This window comes from Gavia stellata, chromosome 3 (assembly GCF_030936135.1).
Source record: "Gavia stellata isolate bGavSte3 chromosome 3, bGavSte3.hap2, whole genome shotgun sequence".
Classification (NCBI taxonomy): Eukaryota; Metazoa; Chordata; class Aves; order Gaviiformes; family Gaviidae; genus Gavia; species Gavia stellata.
The window spans coordinates 102,964,213-102,987,570 of NC_082596.1; the positions used below are offsets into that span (position 1 = coordinate 102,964,213).

Sequence of the window (23,358 nt, forward strand, 5' to 3'; positions counted from 1 at the left end):
ATCTTAGAACTTGCTTCTGTTAAAGTTTGGTTAAAATGGCCAGAGAAATGTCCTGTCCCATATAAGAATGCATATCATTGGGTGTATAATGCAGGATGAAAGGATGTTGGAGGTCGTGTTTTATTGGGTAAGTATGGGGGTTACGAGTGTGCAGGGGGGAAGGGGAAGCTGGAGGAGCTATGCTCCTATCTGTCAGGGTACACAGTAGTTGAAGACAAGACTGGGTAATGACAATGTCGGGATGATGTACAGCCGTAAGGGGTAGCCATCAATAAATAAAGTAGGAAGTTTTCAGCAGTGGTCTGACAGGGAAGTCTACACGGAGTCAGATTTCAGAGCTGGAGCATGAATTGCAGTGAGTCACACAGAGAGCCTGAGAGCTGCCTTTGTTCCACTTGTGTCTGAACGTTGGAGGAGAAACAGCAGGCTCCAGTTTTTATTAACTTCTTATTTTCATAAGCATAAAGCTCATGTGCACTGAACTTTTTCCTCACTTGAGGTCTTTCAACTGACTTTCAAAAAATGCTCTCCTGGTAAGAACTCGCACTTCTAAATTTTACTTTTTCTTTTTTTTCCCCCTTGTGCCTCTGTGTTACACTCTTTGGTCTCATTCTTTCCCGCCACCCCCCTACCCCTTTTTTTTTTGGCACACCTGCTCCAGGCATGCCTGGTGGACCTGGGACTTGCTGCTACTGCTCTTTGGCTTGTCAATCCGTGCTGGTTCAGCAGCTCAGATCATAGAAGGTAAGACTTCTTCAAATCATGTCTATAAATTGAGAGTAAGGGTTAATTTTAAGATACGCTTTCCTAATATGGAAAGAGACTCTACATTTCAGATCTTCATTTTCTCTGCTGCTTACTGTTCTTCATGTCATATAGGGAAGCTGCTGCATGTTAAGAGCTTAAATTGCCATTCATTCTGGAAAAGGGAAAATCAATAGGTTGGTTCCCCGGCTGTAAGGCAGCCTACCATGCCTGCTCTCTCAATATTTCTTCAAAGTGTAATAAACAACAGGAAGTACTTCAAATGGAGAATACCGAATGGTTTTGGGTGTATCACATCAGAGAAAGGTAGCAGAAAGCAATTAGGACGGAGGTATGTGTCATTCTGGAGATATCAGGAATGTGCCAGGCACGGTGTGATGCAAAGACACAGATGCTAGTTCCAGTGCATAGAGATTTCTCCTGGTAAGTGCCTGAGCAAATTGCAATTTTCAGATCTCTTGAGTTAAATGTTTATTTCTACCAGCCCAGCCTTTATGGACTTTCAGTGAAGTCTGTAATTGCAGATCATATGTTCTTGTAACAGAGCCAAATCCCTCAGCATCTCTGGAGGACGTAGCCTCAAATATAACTTAAGAGAGAGAACACTGATTTAAAAGTTTCCATGTGATTTTGAGAAAAGTGAAAAAGCTTCATATATTACTTTTCCATTACAAGCAACGATACTTACGTCAAAAAGAGGTTTTTTTACTATCTTACCAAAAATAGTCTGAATTTGTTATGTAAAAGACCCCTTGATAACTGTGTGATAGGAGCATTAGAAATTATTGAAGGAAAGTAGATATTGCACATGAAGACTTTAATATTGCTCAGACTGGGTTTTTTTCCCCTTTTTAATTGACACTGCCATAGAACAGATGGTGCATCTAAGAGCCAAAGCTCTAGGTAGTTATTTCAGTAGGAGAAAAAGCCACAGATTAGTTCTCACTAACAAATGCTGTAAGTGCAGATGAGAAATATGTAATGCTGTATTACAGATAATTAATTACAGAAACAAACTAGAACCAGCTATTAGAATGAGGAAAATGTTAATGTATGTCCTAATAGTGATAGAAATACAATATATTGCATATACATTGGAGATAAATCTGTTGCATCAGATGAAAATGTTTTTCTTGAGCTGATGAATGACAGTGCAGTGAGTGAGATCTAGACAGGAGAGAACCAAATTTTGGCACATAAAAGTCAATAAGCTCATTAAAACTACGAGCATGGTGATAAAAAGAACAAATATTTCTTTGACAAACCATTTTTTTTTTTGATGGATCTATGCCAGTTTTTATTACCTGAAGCTTTGGTTCTTTAAATATCCTACCCCGTGAAAGTCAGATCAGAAGTCAAAAGTAGGAAAGATAACCCCTACTGATACAGGACAGTTTCTTCCTGTGCAGGATCTTACTACTGCTGGAAGGACTCCTAACCTTACTATGAATGAAGATCAAGTGGGGTTATTCAAGTCTCCTTAGATCACTGGAGACTTGGAGACTGTTCTGGGAATGTGTTCCTGCGTGATTGCCCTAGCCTAATATTCTTCCCTACTCATTTGCCTCTTAATAGAAAAGTTCCTGTTCCGAAATATTCACTAAATTTTTTTTACATCTGATTTTTAAGTGCCTGATGTAACAGGGGTCTCATGCTTTCTATTCCACAACATCGGGCTATGTTATAAGCAATATTTTCCTGATGCTTGGTTTAAACGTTTTCATCTCCTGAAATCAGAGGTTGAGTGCTAAAAATAAGAATAATCTTCCTTTCTTTCTGGTGCTGCAAATACACGAGTGATGTAAATTCTCCTTGTAACTACTGAAGAGTGAAGAGGTATATACTTCAGATCTTTTAGTCCAACTATTGCAGAAATAACCTATTTTTCCTTTCCCACAGTTCCTTTTGGTAACAGAGTGCACAGAAATAAACTGTGTGTTTCAGATGAAAAAAATAAACTGTGTGTTTCAGATGAAAATGTTTGGAGATGCAGGGAGATGAATCGACACTCTGGTATTCAGGCTGTTTGCTGCTAAACTTGTGCTTTATCCAGTGCCCATTTTGTCACTGTCTCCTTTAAGATTACTGCTTTCCAGGATTCTCCGGCCCATTGAATATTGCTGCGCAGCTTTTCTGATGGCTGACCTCTCTGTCTCCCCATAGCACATATTTAAATAATCTAAACTCCCTTTTATCTAAGAGGAACTGGGAATGAGTAAACGTGGTTTTAGAGAAGCAGTGCAGGTGCCTTCTGCTGTACCACTGTACAGCCTATATGCAAAAGGAAAAAAATATCTTGAGATGTTCTTGACTTGGTTAAACAATGTCAAGAAATTTGCTTGTGAATTAAATTATTCACTGAGGGATGGAGAAGGAGTAACTTATTTTTTACAAACCTGCAAACAAAGCAGTGACCCTCAGAGAGTTTGGAGAAGAAAAGTTTGTCATCTTTGCCTTCACCAAGCAGACAACCTCTTCAATGAGGTCTAGTGAATTTGCTTACCGGTATGCAATTAGGCAGCTATAGCCTTGTCTTCTTGTTTTTCCCAGGGGAGCACCAAATTGCAGAGGGGGGTGGAGGGTGCAGATCAAAAGCCTGAGCAGCCTCTCAGCAGAGGGCTTGAGCTCTGCCATGTCCTTGTGAGAGATACTAGAAAGCTTAGTTAGAAAATGTTGATCAATTGCCTGCCAGGAAAAGTCTTTTGACCAAGTCTTCTTCTTCTTCAGGAAGTCATATAATTAGGGACAGTTCCTACAGAGAAGGAGGAAACAAACTGAAAAGATGGTGGGAAAGCGTAGGGGGAAAATTCAGATGGCAGTCTTTCAGATTGTTTGAGAACTTCAGGGTTTTAGTTTAACTTTAGTGAACTTGTTTCAGTAGAAGTGCTGCTTTCATTTCCATGTCCTAGAATGTCTGGCTACTGCTTTCATCGTAAAATGGGACAGACAATAAAACAGAGTATTTAAAATCTTATATTTAAAACCATGAGTTACTAATCCACAGTACCAGCTGAAACCCCTTCTTGATCAAAATGACATGTTTGGCTTGTTAAAATGAAGTTTGATATCTGTTATGTAATTTGTAGATCAAGCTATGTGTTGTGACAGAATGTAAAAAAAAAAAAAAAAAAAGACATTTTAAAAGAATTTTAAAATTCTGTTGCATGTTCTGCAAATTGATGGTATTTGGTCAGTATTTCACCAAAACTCTTAAGAAATACTTGGATCTTGCTTTAGAGTGAAGCTGAACAGGAGTTCTGAAATCTCAGCAGTTCCTGTGAGTTAGAATTCTGAATTTTTACTAACTCTGTTGGAACATTTTAGTCCCTTTCACTGCAGCTGGCATTGCACATGTACAAAAAGGTAAGGAATACTATGCCTTCTTCCTCTTCACCCAAATACAGTGTCATTTGAACTAGGGAGTGCTTTTGCAGTTTTTCTCCTGTGTCCATGAAAATTGTGCAAATATAGTACCCTCTTCCACTGGGGTTTGTGTGGAAGGGTTAAAGAAATGTTGGTGTCTTAATAAATTACTTCGTCACTTCTCCTTTGTTCAAATGACAATTAAGCATGTATCTATCTGTACATAAAAGTGTAGTCTGTCTTATTCTGTCTGGTATTGCCTTGTGGTGCATGTACTTGGCCTTCAATTACACCTGATAATGTATCTTGATTTACATTCATTACCCTGGCTGTGTTTTCCACGTTGCTTTGCATCTTCAACCACAAATTAAGTTAGTGAATAGAAGGTGCTCAGAACACAGTCCTGAACATGCTGGTACCCAGATTGTGGACAGAACTAAAGTTACAAAATCTGAATGTTAACCCTGCTGAAGTTTGAATGATAGAGCCCTCCCTATGACTTGCTCTAGCCTCTTGCAGAAGTCATATTCATTCTTCCAGACTACCTAGGCAGTTATCAGTGTTTTTCAGTTCTTTGCATTCAAATCAGTGCCTGCCTTTAAAAAAAAAAAAAAACAGAAAAAAATTTGTTTAAATATATGTGGTTCTGCAGTTTGTCTTATGTTTATGTGCTCTAAAAGAAGCTTTACAAATTTCTCATTGACATCTGGGTTTTATTATTAGCCAAGCTGAACAGCGCTTTCTTGCCCTAAGTAACATGCTCAGCAATAGTTTACATAAAGTAAATATTTGTCTCTTTCCTTGGCTCTCTGTACACAGAATGGCTGTCATTAGGCTGTTGACATAAACTTTGCACTCATGACCTGCTGAGTTTAATGGAGGAATCCTGAATTATTGACTTTCATTGGCTGTTGATCAAGGGGTGTGATTCATACAAGCAGCTAGCCTGCACTTCTCTTCACAATGAACCAACATAATGAGTGTAAATAAATATGTATATACATTTAAAAACTTGTTTCTATCAAGTAATTACCGTACGTGCTTTGAGTGTTAAAGTTGTACAATCACGCTGACTTAAGTGGTGATAGGGATGGCTCAGTCTATTCTTTCCTAAGACAGAACACAATTATAGTAATGCTGGTCTGTATGGAGCGCACTATTTTGTAAAGATAACTTAGATGGCACTATATCTTCTTGTACCGGACTGAGCATTTGGACAACATCAAACTGCACTTGACTCTAAGTTGAACAAGCCACTGTGTATCTTTCAGAGGAGTCTTCAGGCTGTTACCAGCTGTTGTGCATGTTTTTAATGTGGAGCTGAGCCTGATTTCATAGTTGATAAAATGCCTTTCCATGCAAAACATAGTTAATTTACTATAGAAAATCAGTTGGGCTCAGTCGGGATCATCTGTGTGAGTAGCTGAAGAGATTGATAACTCCAGTAGAACAAACCTGATTTAGTAAATTTGTTCCATTTTGTCACTTTTCTACATGGATTAGTTTTCCATGTAACACCCGCTACATGCTAATTCTCTTGGACAGTAAACTACATGTTTGCTAAGCTACTCTACCAGGCAGCAGAAGATTTTTTTTGGCTTTTTTTGAGGCCTCAGAAAGGGAACGCAGCTGGGGTGGATATAGCGTTATGATGGCTGTCTTCATTTCCTCTCTGAAGGCATCTGGTCACACTGGAAGCCTGCAGTAAGCAGTTCTTTCCATGATCTGAAGAGAACTTACAATCGCGGTTGTGCTTGCATTCACCACTAAATGGTGTTTGAAGGACCTGCTCTGCGGAGAAAGGCCGTGCTGAAATGTCGCCTTTCTATGTTGTTCTGGCTCAGCTGTAGACAATGCAACACAAGGAATTTCTTGAAAGAAGACCTAGTGGACTCCTGGGTATTTAAATGCTTATACATCAGTTTGGGCATGGCCATGCCTACTCACAAATTTCCCACAGCCTTGTACTATAGCTCTGTTACTCAATTTGCGTCCTGTGCAGCAGCTGCTGTGTAAAAACCGCTAGTAGTACCTGCTAACAAGCATCGATTTAATTAAAATGTTTCAGCTGTGATTAATTTCTTATATGTTAAGGACAATGCCTGACCCTGATGATGTAGTGTGAGGTCCTGAACTACCGCTCCTTGCTACAGAAGTGAATGGATGACTGGAGAGAACGAGAAACACTGCTTTGAGTGGCTAGGAGAGTCAGCAGAATGCTGTGATATACGCTGTGTGCATAAGAACAGCCTTGGTTTTTTTGGTTCAAGCAGGTGAACACCGACACAAATACAGATTTCATCTGCAAGCTGCCATTTCAATAAATAAGCAGCGGAAGGGAAGATTTGATTGCACTGTTTATGTTTGGGATATTCAAAGGGTTCCAGAGAACTTATTTGTTATTCTAACATATTAATTTCCAAATCAAACACTCGTTTTGGAGGCTGCCTGTCCCTTTGGCTGTGATTTCTTCCCCTTTCCTTTGGTGTGTGAGCTGTGGATTGGTTTGGTTTTTCTCATAGTGGTACCTCACATTTGACCAAATCCATGCAGTAGCTTTGCCAACTTACACAGTGTGCCTCGGCTAGAAAGACAGTGAATTGTGCAGTTTGGTGAAATCTGATTGCTTTATTTCAGATGTCATTGATGTTACCTATTTAAGAGAGAATGTCTATTTATCACCACTATTTCTAGGTCACCAAACAATCTTTGCCTACTTGGCCAACCCACACAATTACAGCAGGTTTAAAACCCAACAAAATTAGCCAGTAATTTGGACTGTGGTGAATTCTATCCATGCAATCTTCCCATCTCTAGTAGCTCCTGTTCCGAACATGGGAAGTCACAGACGTTGCAGAGAAAAGAGCGCAGGTGGAATTCTCCCAAAGAATGAGTAAAATGGGCAAACCCTAATTTTAATGTATTTGCATTTGTGTGAAACAACAGATGTATTATTCAGGATACCTTCTGATGAGAAAGCCTTGGAAAAAGCAACAGACAGGGCTGAATGTGCCCTGCCAAAGAACTGCAGCATTTCAAATGAGTAGCTGTCTCACAGCCCAATCTGAGAAGAACCAGGGTCTGAGCCAAGTTTTTCTGAGGGGTTCTGAGAAGAACCAGGGTTTTCTGGAGGCACTCAAGCGTGTTTCATTCCAAACATTCAACTGACAGAGGCCTGAAGCTGGTAATAGTGATTCAGTGATGAGATTTTAATCTGAACTGCACCGTCATTCACGGTCTTCTGCTTCATCTTCAGCACAGAAGATAGAATGTTAACAAGAATGGGCTTTGGCCAGTTCATTCTGTGCTTGGGAATCTCTAGGGTCTTATGACTCCAGGTCTACCTCCACTGCTGCCACCGGATCCACTTTTTGCTGTGTCCAGTTCCTACCATTGTAACTTGTAACTGCTCAGGTAGCACTAACTTCCAGTCCTATTTGTGGCATATCTTTCTCTGAACTGTGAAATCACAGTTCCATACATAGTCAGGACTTCTGACTCTGCTTCGTTGGAAAGCTGAATATAGCTTTTGACATTCTCTGTAATTTTTTGGTGGTCAGTGACCAAGAAGGCCTTATATTGCATGGTCATTGCTCATGGCATTTTATATCCACTTCCCTTCTTACAAGTGATACATGTCACCTAACTCAAGGAGAACAGAACCCACCTAGAAATAATTTTAATTTTGTGCTGCCTGCTAAAGAGTAAGTTGATGACGCTTGAGAGAAAAGAATATTGCTCCAAGACATGCTTCAAAGTTTCCTATAGGCACTAACTATGTTGCGTGAATATTCTGAATAGCCCATAACTGGGGTTTACTGTAAACCAGTTTCAGAGCATAAACCAGTGTGGCATCCAAGCTCTGATTCACCCCTGGTGATATTTCGTATGACTAAACTCAAAGAGTAAAAGGAAGCATAGAAGAGGTGGAAACAGGCTTAGGTGGCATGGCAGAAATTACAGAGACGCTGTCTGAGAGTACAGTAATGAGGTCAGGAAAGCCAAAGCCCATGTGGAATTAAATCTAGCAAGGCATGTGAAGAGCAACAAGAAGGGCTTCTGCAGGTATACTAGCAGCAAAGTGAAGACTAGAGAAAATGTGGACCTGCTGCTGAATGGGGCAAGGAACCTGGTGACAGGGGCATGGAAGCAGCCAAGATACTCAATGCTTTCTTTGCCTCACTTTTTACTGGTAGGATTTCCCTTCAGGAAACTGAGCCCCCGAGCCCACGGGGAGAGTCTGGAGCAATGAAGTTTTACCCTCCATTGAGGAGGACTGAGTGAGGGAACATTGAAACCAGTTGGACATATGCAAGTCCATGGGACCTGATGGGAAGCATCCATGAGGGCTCATCAAGCTGGCTGATGTCATTGAGATAGGACTCGATTATCTTTGGAAGATCCTGGTGATCAGGAGAGGGTCCTGAGGATGGGGAAGAAGCCAATTGTCACTCCTAATATCAAGAAGGGCAAGGAGCAGGATCTGGGGAACTGCAGGCTGATCAGCTGACCTCAGCCCCTGGGAAGGTGTGGGAGCACATAATCGTGGAAGCCATTTCGAGATCTAGTAAGAACAAGGTAATTAGGAGTAGTCAGCACATATTTGTGAAGGGAAAGATCATGCCCGAGAACCTCACAGCCTTCTGCAATGGAATGACAAGCTCAATGGGTGAGGGAAAGACTGGTGATATTCGTGGTCATGACTTGTGCAAGACTTTCAATGCTGTCTCCTGTAACGTCCACATTGATAAACTCATGAGGTATGGACTAGATAGGCGGACAGTGAGGTGAATTAACAACTGTCCGAACTACATGTGTTTACATGTGTGTAACCAGTGCTAGGAAGTCCAGCTGGATGCCCATTACTGCTGGTGGACCCTGTGGTGCCTACCAAGACAACACTTTTTAATATCTTCATTAACACCATGGATGATGTGATAGACTGCACTCTCAGCAAGTTTGCAGGCAACACAAAACTGGGAGGAGTAGCTTCTACATGGGATGGTTGTGCAGCCATTCAGAGAGACCTTGACAGGCTGGAAAAAGTATCAACAAAAATCTCTTGATGTTCAGTGAAGGAAAATGCCAAGTCCCGCACCTGGTCGGGATTAACCCAGTACAAGCTGTGGTAGGACTGGCTGGAAAGTAGCCTTGCTGAAAAGGACTTGGAGGCTTTTGTGGACAAGCTGATCATGAGCCAGCAATGTACACTGTGGCAAAGAAGTCCAAGAGCACCCTGGGCTGTGTTTGGAAAAGCATAGGCAGTAGGATGAGGGAAGTGATCCTTCCTTACCTCTCAGTGGTGAGGCCACATCTGGAGTACTGTGTCCAGCTCTGGACTTGCCAGTTTAGGAGAGACATGGACATACTGGACAAGTCCAGTAGAAGACAACTGAAATAATTAAAGGATGGGAGTGTCTGCCTTAGAGCAGCAGTCTGCTGAATCTGCTCCAGTTTATCAATGTCTTTCCTTTACTGGGGTCCCAAAAGCAGATGCAGTATTCTACATGTGGTCTAATGAGTGTCAAGTAAAGGGGAATGATCTTTTCCCTCCTGCTGCTGGCTTGTGCTCCTGTCATTACAGCCAACAATGCTGTTGGCAGCCTTTGCCGCTTGGGCATGCTGCTGGCTCATGTTGAATGTGCTGCCTACCAGGACCCCCATGTCCTTTTCCCCAGAGCTGTTGCTCAGCCTGTATTCTTGCAGAGACTTCTTCCTTGACTGGTGCAGGATTTTACATTTCTCCTTGTTGAATTTTATAAGATTCCTGTTGTCCCATTCCTTCAGCCTTTCTAGGTCCCTCTAGATGGCAACCCTGCCCCTGAGAACATCAGTTGCCTGCTCCCTCCCACTTCGATGTCACCTGCAAATTTCATGAGAGTCCACTGCATTGCCTGCTCAAGTCACTGGTAAAGATGTTAAACAGGACAGATCTCAGAGCAGACCCCTGTGGTCTGCTTGTTACCTGAAGTTAGAGAATGACCCGTTAACCACTACCCTCTAAGCCCAGTCATCCAACCAGTTATTCACCCGTGTAGCCACCCACCCATTCAGGTGCACTTCCTAAACTGGACAGAAGAATATCATATCAATGCTTGCAGAAGGGTTAGAATGACTGAGTGGTCCAAGGCATTCCGGTTTTAACGGGTTAATTATCTGGTTAATTATCATTTATCTAAATAAGAGTTGCCAAGACTGGATCTTCTGTGCCATTCAGAACAAAGGACCAAGCTAGACTTCTGGATTTCTGTGTACACACCTATCCACATCATTGCAGGGACCTGGAGCTTAATGTTACAGCACATGGTAGTGTAAAAGCTTGAAGTTCAGCTGCATTATCCTCTTGCAAACACAGGCTTCTACAAGCTGCAACTAGTCACTACATGCATAAGAAGATAGGCTTTGTTTTCTTTCTTACTTTCATTGACCAAACAGTCAAATTTCTGAAGCGACAGAGAACTGACTCTTCTATGAGAGACAACATTGTGAGTGCTATGTAAGACAAAATACTCTGACAACTAAGATACCCGGATGCAGATCTCAGCAAATGCAATCAAAACTGACAGACCACGGACATTTCTGAGTCCAGACTGAAATGTTCATGTGGGCAGTGCTCTCCTAGTGCATAAGGTAGAGCTCCCAATAACCTGATGTGTTCAGTTTTGGGCCCCTCCCTACAAGAAGGACACTGAGGTGCTGGAGTGTGTCCAGAGAAGGGTGACGAAGCTGGTGAGGGGTCTGGTGCACAAGTCTTGTGAGGAGCGGCTGAGGGAGCTGGGGTTGTTCAGTCTGGAGAAGAGGAGGCTGAGGGGAGACCTCATAGCTCTCTACAACTACCTGAAAGGGGGTTGTGGTGAGGTGGGTGTTGGTCTCTTCTCCCAAGTGACTAGCGACAGGACAAGAGGAAATGGCCTCAAGTTGTGCCAGGGGAGGTTCAGGCTGGATCTTAGGAAAAATGTCTTTCCTGAGAGAGTGATGAGACACTGGAATAAGCTGCCCAGGGAGGTGGTGGCGTCACCATCCCTGGAGGTGTTCAAGGAACGTGTGGATGTGGCACTGTGGGACATGGTTTAGTGGGCATGGTGGGGTTAGTTGATGGTTGGACTTGATGATCTTACAGGTCTTTTCCAGCCTTAGTGATTCTGTGATTCTGTGATTCTGTGATCTCAGAATCAAAGTTCCTAAAAGTGCTTTGTTTGCCTGAGAAAGATGAAGCCTAGAGTAAGCCATTCGGATTAGATTATTTTGCAGGTGACAGTGGTATATGTGCAATATGGGCAAACAGAATGCAAATAGCATTGTTAGCTCAGAGAAGTCCTTCCTAAGTTTTGTGGCAAGAGTACCACAGAAGACCAAAAGACTGTCAGTTTGACAACAGGATCTTCATTTATGTATGCAAACGTGTATGTATACAAGAAAAAAATACATGAAAAAGAAGCACTTACCACTTCCCCCAAGGAAAGAAGATGGTGGAGGACAATCTGCTGCAAGTATTTTCCACTTGATTTTTGCAACGAAGTGTCATCGAAACTTCAGAGCATATCTGTTATGTGCATTCAGTCTCTGTTTAGGAAGCACTATTTTCTCAGACTGTCATTATATAGTGTTCTACTCAGGTAAGCTGTTTAACTAGAAAACACTACGTGATTTTTAAGGGGTTTCTTTATTGTCCTGGGGAACAATAGTGGAAGACGATGTACAGAAGCTCAAAATTGCCTTGGAAGAAGCCAGAACTACCTCACTAAAGCTAAACAAACCAAACTGAAAAAGCCTTTTAATGGCAATAACTACCTGACAGCAAACTTACTCAAACGTCTCAGGCAGAATGTGGTCCCATAAATAAAAGTGATCCCTGTAAAAATTTTAAGACTTGTTGAGCCATGAGCCATGCTCATGGGAATAACAGGCACCTAGAAAGAGCAGCTCTGTTAGGGGTGGGAGAGGAACTATGTAGCTTTTCTAGATGTATTATTCTCTGTTCCTTGATGGTACCAAAGAAGCTGAACAGATGACAGTATGTATCAAGCCCTTTTTTCCCACCATTATATGCATATACTGCATCATAATATGTCTGATGTCTTAATTTGATAATTAACAGTCGTCATACTTAAGCGCACATTGCAGCTTACATTGTTTCTTGAAATATGTTAATTTAGAGTTGTTGCTGTTTGTCCCTGTGTTTCTTTCTGTCCCACGGAAAACTTCTGGCTCAGTACTGTTATGTCTCATTAGGAAGTATACCTTCAAGAGGCAAAGGGCTGTTGGGGACAACCGAAACAAATGTACTGGTAGCTGGTTTAATTATTTGGCAGCAACGTGTATATGGTGGTCTACAAAGCAAAGTATGTAGGGGTGAAGAAAATGAAGGGAAGATTATGCAAAATCTAAGGCTTTTCTAGGAACTCTCTCATATTTGGAATTCCTAACATCAAAGTATCCATTGATCAGGCTCAATAATCCTCCTCGCCAGTCTATTGGCTGCATCACAGAGCGAGGTGTGAGGGAACACGGTCTCTCCACAGTATGGATCTTTATTTCTGCCATCCCACTTCAGTTAACTACTTATTAACTTAATACACTGCATCACTTTTGTGAATATGATGCTTTTTTATTCTCAGAGGGCCGAAGTGTTAGCTTTTCTTAGTCTTCAGCTTTTCACAAGCTGTTCCAGTTCCATCTGTTTCAACACTTTGCCAAACCAACATAGCCCTTGACTTGGTAGGAGGAACCACTCGTCTGTGATGAATGCTCCACAGTAGTACTGCCATTTTGCGGTGCTTGTGAATGTGTGTATGTATGAACCCAACCCTTTCCTTCTATTCATTGTAAAAAACAAGCAAACATTTAATCCTTTTCAGACTAGCTGTGAATGTGGTTTAACACACGTGGTTTGTGTTGGGGTGGGGTTTTTTTCTGTCTTTACTTTTCTTTCAGATGCAATTACAGGAAAGGTATATGACACACACAAGTTTTCTCAGCTGAAAAAATCTGGCTCTTGGTCAAAATATCCTATCGGTTATTGTAGTGGAATAGTATTAATGTAAAAACACTTCTCTGAAAGAGTTTTGAATTTTTAATTAGAGTTCTATAATATATGATATATTAGTGTATAACTGCATTTGTTTTTGACGAACAATACTTGACCGAACTCAAAATACTGCTGAGGTGGCCTTATAGTATAATCAAGGCCTTGATTCTATGTGTATAGTTCTTGCTGTGTTTTTTTTTTCTGATTCATTTGCAGCGAAACTTGTATCTATCATGACATGTGAATCGGACAAATAAGTGCCACGTGGCAATTTCCTGCCTCAGAGATATGATGAATGGGTGTGTGTGGGGGGAGTGTTATTATGTATCTGAACATGCTTTAAATTTAAAGGATGCATTCTCAGTGGAAAAATAAGCAAATCGCTGGTGACCTGAAGTATTGTAGCTCCTTTTTACACTTCTCTTTCAGAATTTCAAAAGATAGAACAGAATTGTGGCAACCCTGTAACTGCTTTTCCCACACCAGCTTTGAATTGTCCAATAAGGAGGTTTTTGTCATTTCTCTTGAAATATTAACCTTCAGAAGAGTAATTTTTTCTATGTTGATCAAAGTTGCTTTCTATTTCTGAAAAAAGACATAACGGGTGGGAAAAGACTGCTGCTTCAACTAGGAGTTAATGCAGACACCCCTGCGCATTTACAGTACGACAGTTAAATGAATACTTACCTAGCAGCTCTATGGGATACTGAAGTTACTTATATCCTAAGCATCCTATTTTTTTTCAGGATATATTATTTCCATACGCATCGCAAAATTCCCATAAAGAGTGTTCAGAAGAAGTTAGTGTCTCATTTAGCTCCTATACAGTCAGTAGAATAAAACTTTATTAGTAAATGCATGATTTGGTACAAATCCCTGAGGCAACTATGGGAAAAGCTAGATGATCTACATGAACACCTTGTCTTGCCATGTTCTGTGTATAATTGCAATACTGTAGCCCTACATTGAAGTATTTTGGAAATATTAACTAAGTAATTCCTCACACTATCCCTGGGTGATATGTTTATTAGATATGAACAAAAACTTTTTTTCCCCTGTCTGAATACTTAGCTCTGTTGTGTTTTCTCTTCTTTATGGATAAATCTTTAAATGCAGATCAGTGCAACACAAACAATGCATTCCGAAATCCATGATGGAAAAGTCATGTAGAACAGTCTAGTAGAGTGACACCATCACCCAAGTGAGTGGTAGGTAGTGTTGGTTTCCTTCCTGTGGAAGCTGGGTCAACTGTACACCCCAAACTCCTTTTGGCCTTTCCATTTTTGATTCAAAGGATGTAGAAGAAGAAGACTTTGCATTCAGACACCAGAGGAGGTGGGGAGGCACTCAGCACTTTTCTCCACATCCTCATGCATCTGCACAGGGCTTAGGGAGGATCTCGGTCCTAATGCCTGTACCTTTCCTGAAGTGCAAGTCAATGGGTCTGTCAGGCCTCAGGTGGTTCTCTACAGGCTCTATAATGGTCATGACACAAAGAGGTCTCAACAGCCAGATTGCTTAAAATACATCTTGTAAGTTGTAGGGAAAGCCTAAAGATTGAGGGTCACCTTTATGTTATCTGGGGATTTCCCAAAATGACCTTCTCAGTCCAGTTTAGAAACTTAAAACATTCTTCATCTGAAGACAAAACTTTTGCTAAGCAGCTAGAATAGCCCAGAGTATATACTATATACACCTGGCAGCCTCTCTCTCCTTACTGGTGCATCACCACTTTGTCAGCTGTTCTTGTTCAATATTCTATTGTTGACTTGTAAAACCTAAGAATCTCTCGTAAACTACTTCAGCCACCCTGTATCTCAAGAAGTTTCCACTCCTGGGTAAGGTGGTGATGTGGGCCCCATCATCACTACATGGGTGGTTATAGAGACAACAGAGTCAGACTCTTCTCAGAGGACAAAACGGAGCAAAAGGACAAATAACAGTCAAAAGTTGAAACAAAGGAAATTTTAACTGAACTAGTGGAAAACATTTCTTCACCAGTGGTTAAGTTCTGGAAGAGGTTGCTGAGAGAGGTTGTGGGATCTCAACCTTGCAGGTATCCTAAACTTGACCAGACAGGGCTCTAAGCAACCTGATTCTTCAGGTTAGCCCTGTACTGAGCAGCAGATTGGACTAGATAACCTTTAGAGGGCCCTTCTAAATTAATTTTTTCTGTGATTTTAAATAGGGAACTTAAAGTTGGACTTTACATACTTAGTTCCTTTGTGAATCTGGTTCTCAGTGACCTGCCCATGATCACAGAAAAGGGCAGTTAAAAGACCAGGAGAGTGAGTATCCGTAATACTATAAGAACTGTAAGACCTGGATCATGCTTGGCTGTCTTAATCCACTGCTGTTTCTGAAGCTTGTTAGAACAAGTTAGAGAGCTGATAGGTTGCTAAGACTAATTCAGCCATCAGTAACACTAAACCCAAAATTTTTATGGAATCAAATACCCCTTTCCCACTTTACATATTTGTCTAAAGATGGGTCAAAGAATGTACCCTTTTCCCTTTTCCCTTTTCCTGTTGCCTTTTTCTCTTTTCCCTCTTCCCTCTTCCCTTTCCTCTTTCCCCTTCTCTGTTCTTTGTCTCCCTTCTCCCTTTCCCTTTTCCTCTTCCCACTTCCCTTTCCCATTTTGTTTTGTTTTGAAGTTCTGTAAAATGCTTTTGGCAAAAAAAACCCAAACAACTTGGAGCAGAACACAGGAATATGACTTCTCATCTTTCTTCATGGTCCTGCTGACCATGAGGCTGAGTAAACAATGCTCTTGTCTTCCCTTCTTAGGGGGTGGAGCTGAAGGATTTTTGTAATGGTAAGTGCTTTCTTGTTCTCTGCCCTTTCAGGGGTTCATGGTCAGGCATACTATACTGACCACAAACTCTGTGGTCCATCCTTCTCTGCAGCTGTTGCACCCTGCCTCAGAAAGACCCTATTCCAGTGACTACAGTAGTATTAAACGACTCACGGGATGGGAGGCCTTTGGGCATGTGCTTACTGTAGTATCTGATGACCAGCTCATGTCCAGTCCGTCAATCTGCCCCAGAAGGACTCAGTAACCTCCTCACTTGTTGTCTGTTAATCTTAAGTACTGTCTCATCATGGACCATATTTTCTGCTCAGCAGCATGATGCTGAATAATCCTGATGATACATGTAAAATATCTTCCTCTTTTCATTCTAGTAGAGAGGTGTGGAGGCCAGTACCCTAAGAATGGGGAAATGGAGCAGTCTCTTTTCAAAAGAACGGGCCTCAAATTACAACTTAATTCGAAAGTGAAATCCTGCACAGGGATCATGGGGCCATGAGGAACCACAGCATATCCCATAAACATTTGACATATGCGCCAGCACCCACAGAAGTCCATGCAAGTCTTTCAAGTGACTTAAATAGGCTTTGAATTACGTAGGTGCTGTAGCCGAATTCCTAATCATTCCATGAAAATTCCATGAAATAACTACGGCGGTTAGGGACAGAGGCTGAATGTACCTCTGCATTAATACAAGCAAATCTGGTACTACAGTGACTATGATAACATTAGCTCCTGGATTACTGTCTTTCTACTACTGCACAAGTTAAACTCTCAATATAAAAAGTGAGGTCTCTAATTTCAAGAAGTATTTCTAAAAAAAAAATGTCTAAAGGCAGAAAATTAAAAGCTGTCTGCCAAAATTATTAATGATCTCACTAGCATGATCAATATAGTACATAAGATCAATTGCCTTTTCTTGATGTTCTGTTTACATACATTTTCATTTTTGCAAGACAGAAGAGTATGGAGGAGAATTTCTCCTTTGTCTAACTCCAAGACATAATTTGTTACCTGGAGTTAATTATTTTAAAACGTTGTCTTATTCTGCCAGATATGCTTACCTCAAACATACATAAAATAGTTCAGACCCAGAGGACTCTGTCCTACATGGGCCAAACTCCTAAACTATCGGGTTTGGTGACTTTGTGAGCCAAGCTGTGATTTATTGTTCTGATTCTGTGTTATTCCTGCTATATACATACACATATGTCACAGAAAGTAGACAGCACTCTAATTTAGGATAATCATGGAACATTATGAAAGGTTCCCATCCTGCAATATTCATGTGCATTTTAAACTTAAAGCAGGCAAGAAGTCCTTGCTGAAACTGGGGCTTATTCAGCTGCTAAAAGTTAATCGCATACATAAGCAATTGTAGGATCAGGGCTTGAATAAACAAAGAAGAGTATGTGGGAAGATTAAGAAAACAAACACATATTTCTTCCCTTAGTTACCACAAATTCATAAGATGCAATCAAACCTAGCACAGGTGTACACTCATTGTTTGTACTACTTTCTCATAATTTTAACTCAGAAACAAATACATGTGCACTGCCCAAACTGGAAATAAATCACTGCTGGAGAAAGACTTGTGCCTGTCTTAGTTGTGATATAAATCACTAATAAATTCTTATGTGTGTTCCTCATTATGTAAATTTTTACAGCTATATGACCTTACAAAGAATTACTTGGCAGAATTCTGCCTTTGAAGACTAAGAACCACTTGCCTTACAAATTTCTTTGTGGCATTATGTTAATCTGACAACACATTTCATGTTTCTCTAGATACAAGAAAATTTTGACACCCAATTACGTCAGCCAATTTCTTTCATTCATAGTGTTTCTTCACTTAGAAGCCATTTGATGAATATGTCTGTACTCTAAATATATATATACGGAGGAAGATGTTACTGCAATTCTTATTTTCTTGATAGCAGGTATAGACTGTCAGGGAGCATCAAAGGCAAGATGCTCTTTAGGGGTCAGGGAGCTGGAAGCCAACCATGTTAACAAGTGACCTCACCAAGAAGGGCACAGGTCCACAGTAGCAAAGCAGAATGAGCAGAGCATGTTTGTTGATGATAACCAAGTTCAGCCAAAAGTCCAAACCATTGCACAGGTCCACAGTGACGAGGCGGGTCCAATGTCAAGCCAGGAATTCAAGTCTGTGGGTAATGGTCTGGGTCTGGATCAGCAGGATACGTGGCTAGACGTGGACGTTGCTGCACTGGAGCTGCAGCACAGCCCAGGCAGGGATCAAAGGCAAGATCCTCAGTCCAAAGGCAACTGCCAAAAGGAGTGAGGGGAGACCCTGCTGTGGCTTCTTTGCACTGTTTTTGCAGGGGGTGTTAAACACACGAGACCTACGACTGTAGTAGAACAACAATACCTCCGACCCTGCTGAGGAAATGAACCTCTTTGTAACTGAGGTGTCTTCAGATTTTGACGTACAGTCGAGAGCACTGTCTTGGTTGTCTGCCTGGATGCAGAATAGTGAGTAGCTCCTCCTGGATTTTACTGCAGCTGAAGTGGTTGCATCACTGATGATGCAGTGAACCTTTTCAGAGACTTAACCTTAACAGAGACTCATAATTACGTTCCTTGATCTTTTGATCCAGGCTTTCACTTGAGGATGTAGCCTGTCTGTGCATATTATGCGACTTTGTTGCCCAGAAGCAAGGTGCAACCACTGCTGTGCCAGCAGAAATTCTTGTCAGACACAAAATGGCAGCATGGTAGGAACTGAAGCCTTGATGGATGGTCCTACTGTGATATCCCCGCTGCAGTTGTGCCTTTTGCACTTTGTCCCACCCAGGGTACAGAGGAAGGTTTGCAAGGCTTTGTGGTACAGAGCAGAGCCCCATGGTAGCGTGGGCATTGTACGATCTGGAGATTGAAAAGCTTAGAGATGTCTCTAAATCTCCCTCCTTTTTTCAGCTTGTATTGCAGACACGCCAGAAGTTACTCTGTCACTGATGATGATGAATTCTTTCTGGGTCGTGGGATTCCCTGCTCCATCATACTTTTACTGGTCTATTTACACTCACACACTGAGGAAAAATATGCCCATTTCCCAAAACTGAGAACCAGGTATTATCTGGATTTTTAATGCCATTTTAACTGTTGACATGACAATTAATATTTGATATGATAACTAATATAATGACTACCAATAAGAAAACCTAGTGAGAGCTGTGCGGGGCTCATAGTGATTTTTGGGGCAGCATAGCTTACACTTAGATGCATGATGTTTTGTCCAGAGAAAATCATGTTGCCTTATTAGCAATAATTTCCTTTTAGCTTTGCTGCCTTGTGTCTGTTATTTTAATATGGCCAACAGAAGAATTTTGAGAGATGGAATGGCACGTGCTTCTTGAGAATCTCTTTCCTTGGCAGCCAAAGAAAAGGGTTTTGAAGTTTTCTTTACTGTGTCTGACAAAACCCAGCAGCCTTGTAACTGCAAAACCTGAAGTATTTCAGAGATCAGTTTTGTTTGTGTTCACGGAGTCTTCATTTTGTGCCAAGGGGCTGACGAAGTCCATTGTAATTGTCAATTATTAAACTGTAGGTTAGGAATTGCATACAGGAATGTCCAGATTGTCCACAGAGAAATTGTAATTTATAACTTCTTCCACCCTGCTCTTTCTCTACATTAAAGCATTGTATGCTACAGCCAGCTGTTCAAACATATAGTTCTGCCTATGTAGAACATTGACACTTTACTTTGAAGTCCAGATCATTTCAAAAGAAACTACCCTCCACTTTCTGAATTCAGTATTGGTACTGGCTTCTTTTCCCCCTTATTCTTTTGAATTCCAACCAGATGAAGGAAGGCTAGGAACCTTATAAGAACTGTTGATATTTAAAGGACTTTTATATAAGCTCTGAATCATAGAAATGCATTTTCAACCACCTAGATGGAGAGATTGTGAATTTGGTGCAAAATTTTGTTTTCAGAAGTCCTGAGAAAAGTTTGGGCCTTGAGGAAGAAAGGAGAAAAAATTGTCTTAAATTACAAACTTTATAAATATCGAAGGGGACTTTGATTTGACCAGTCTCAAGTTTTTCTATTTCTGTTATCTGCAATGAAAATCTATCATCTCATGAAATTCGCCAAGTAACTGATTCCTTGTGTTTGGGTAATAATAACCTTAAAGATAACCAGAAGTCTGTGAGATGTCCCTCTCTGTCTCTCTTAGCTTATTTTTAGGGGAAGTGTGAAATCACTGGTAGAACTGAGAGCTGATTTGTATTTCCACCTGTTATAAGAAGTTGCACAAACAATTTTAATTGCATTCAAATGAGAGAAATACGCCATGCACTGCAAATCCCATAGCTTTTTTCTTTTGCACAATAATGGCCTAAGAGCTCGATCCAGATCCACAATGCGGAATTTCTCTTTTCACTAAAAGGTGTTATCTTTTGTGAATTGGTTGGACATGGACAGCTAGACTGGGCAGGAATTTGGATATTGTTATTGCTGTCTTTTTACATGAAGTTATGTAACAAGCAGTTGATCAAAGGGAAAACATTGCTATGGTGTCTATAAAGTAGATAAAAAATAAGCAGACTAAAGGTATGCCACCATCAGTGTTTCAATCATCTGATGATAGTCTACAATCAATCAGACTGCTCAAAAGCATAAAATTAAGCGTAAGAAAGACATGGACCTGCTCAAGTGGGTCCAGAGGAGGCCACGAAGATGATAGGGGGATAGAGCACCTCCCCTATGAGGACAGGCTGAGAGCGCTGGGTTTGTTAAGCCTGGAGAAGAGAAGGCTCCCGGGAGACCTTATTGTGGCCTTCCAGTACTTAAAGAGGGCCTACAGGATAGATGGGGAGGGACTCTTTATCAGGGAGTGTAGTGATAGGACGAGGGGTAATGGGTTTAAACTTGAAAGAGGGTAAATTTAGATTAGATATTAGGAAGAAATTCTTTACTGTGAGGGTGGTGAGGCACTGGCACAGGTTGCCCAGAGAAGTTGTGGATGCCCCATCCCTGGAAGTGTTTGAGGCCAGGTTGGACGGGGCTTTGAGCAACCTGGTCTGGTGGAAGGTGTCCCTGCCCATGGCAGATGACCTTTAAGGTCCCTTCCAATCCAAACCATTCTATGATTCTATGACATACTATAATACACTGAGAGGCATAAAAATAAAAATAAAAATAATTATCCCACAGTCAGATGTCAAGCACCGTCTCACAGAGCCACCGTCTCTCCCTTGCAGTATGGTAAATGCTGTAGTAAATCCTAGTACCTCAGGGATGGGTGCTGACATGCAGTCTGATTTATCTCAAGAAGGTAAACCGTTGCCAAGTAGTTTTGCAATACATTTGCTAGTCTCACTGTTTGCTTTTTAAAAACAACAACATGCGCTTAAAATGCAAAAGTAGTCTGAGTATTGTAATATCAAGACTTGCTTGGAATAATACTTTGCAATGTTTTCAGCAAGATTCTGCAGGACTTCTGGGAGTTGCTAGTTTAAGGACATGTATTACAAAATTTCTTTCTCTAACATTTACCTCATTTGTCTTTTTTTCTTCCTCCACATTCTCCCCGCACTGCCTTCAATCCTGTTGCAAGGACTTAAACTGTTATAGTTCTTGGGAACCTTTTACAAAGTATTTGCTTTGTCATGTGCTCATTTTTGTGTTCTCTGTTACAGATGACAGAGGAATAGCTATTCTGAGGCTTTTGAGTTTGTAATTCTCCAAGATTATTTCTCGTATATCTTGTATCTCAGCAAAAAAACCGTATCATTCAGTAAAGTTGGAGAGTTGCTTGTTAGAAACGTTACAGTTAGCAAGATAAAGGAAAAATTTTACTCCACAGTCCTTCTAGATTAATGCTATTTGTGAAAGGAAGGCTAATATAAATGCTATTAGCATCTTTCATGATTTGCTTCTGCAAATTGTTATTCCAGTCTATATCACTTAGCGTGCTGTCAGTGCTTATAGCCATATCAAGTATGTTAATTATCAAAAAAATCTCCCTGCTGCATGGAAAATATTTTTCATTATATGATCCGTTCCATAGTGTATATGATCAGTGATGATGTAAAAGTCTGATTTTCTATTAATTGTAGTCAGGCCAAGGAATATAGAAGGACTTGGTAAATCAGTTCTGTAAGAAGCAGAGTAACAGATGGGTCCGTTATTACCCTGTATCACAGAGCTGGACAAACTTCCCTGTGTCTAAGAAACATCTGCTTTAGTAACAATTCACACAAAGGTGCTTTGTTTTTCCCTTTTAAACAAATAATCCTTTAGTCATTAGCTTTACTTTTAGGTGATTTAATGCTACCTATCTGTAGGACTTCTCTTAGCTTTTTACGGTAATGATATTGTGTAGGATTCTTTTGCTAAAGCTATGTGAAGTTTCAAGGAGATGTGAAATCAACATAAATTGAGCCAGAGAATAAAAAGGTCTGTTGGCAGGAACAATGAGAATACCACCCTATAACAGAGGAAAACTTTCTCATTTTCTTAAAAGTACCAAGATGTTCTGCCTTTTAACAACACCATTAGTTTTCATTGTCAGGTATCTGTTTTGGAAATTTCACATTACTTTGTTAATAATGAGATAATTAAGAAGATAAGAAGATAGCACGGCCACAGTTCAGGAGAGTATTTCAGTGAGCTCCTGCTTTTAGAAACATGAGTATTCACACCAGTGGGGTGACATGGCCCAAAAGGCACATCGGTAAGTGCCATTCTGAGCCAGAGTCTAAAAAAATGCCATCCTGCAGCCTACTGATATCTTGAGAAGGGGCTTGAAAAGGTCCAATAGCTCCTGAAACTGATAGAAGCAGAACTTGGGAAGCAGTTCTTCCAAACGTCACAGGATGTGCCCATAAAATAGGATGGAAAATGTCTGGCAAGCAAAGCTGTATGAACGTTTAGGTGTTTGTAGTATCGACATTTACCATAAAATTAATGGCAGGGATTTTCATAGCACTCCCGGAGCCTGAGACATCTTCCATTTTCCTTTTTTACTGCAACCCCTACTCACCCTGCTTTCCTAGCATTTGCTGCTTAAACCTCCCTCTCACCCTCATGTACTTTTCTATAGACCTTTTTTTGAAGTGTCTTCTTCAAAAGAAATGCTGTCTACCACGTTCCTACTCACTGAATCACAGAATCACAGAATCATTAAGGTTGGAAAAGACCTGTAAGATCATCAAGTCCAACCGTCAACTAACAACACCATGCCCATTAAACCATGTCCCACAAGATTTTTCTAAAGGCATGTTACTTCCTTAGGAAATCAGTGGAACAGGTTCTTGACTTCAAGTGCATGCATAAAAGTTTGTGCAATGAAGTTGCCTGCTCTCTGAGCAGACTTGTTACCTCCTAGTCACCTTTAAATACTAATAATATTCACAGTAACGT

At 40.8% G+C, this 23,358-nt stretch overlaps 1 protein-coding gene across 1 annotated transcript in view; it reads left to right on the forward strand.

The window, feature by feature from the left end:
* Positions 1-379: 379 nt before the first annotated feature.
* LOC104255676 (collagen alpha-1(XV) chain) overlaps positions 380-23,358 on the forward strand; it is a 160,915-nt gene continuing 137,936 nt past the window's right edge. The window contains exons 1-2 of the mRNA XM_059836098.1: positions 380-533; positions 662-744. Coding sequence (XP_059692081.1) covers positions 523-533; positions 662-744 — 94 coding nt within the window. The 5' untranslated portion in view covers positions 380-522. The remainder of the gene's footprint in view (positions 534-661; positions 745-23,358) is intronic.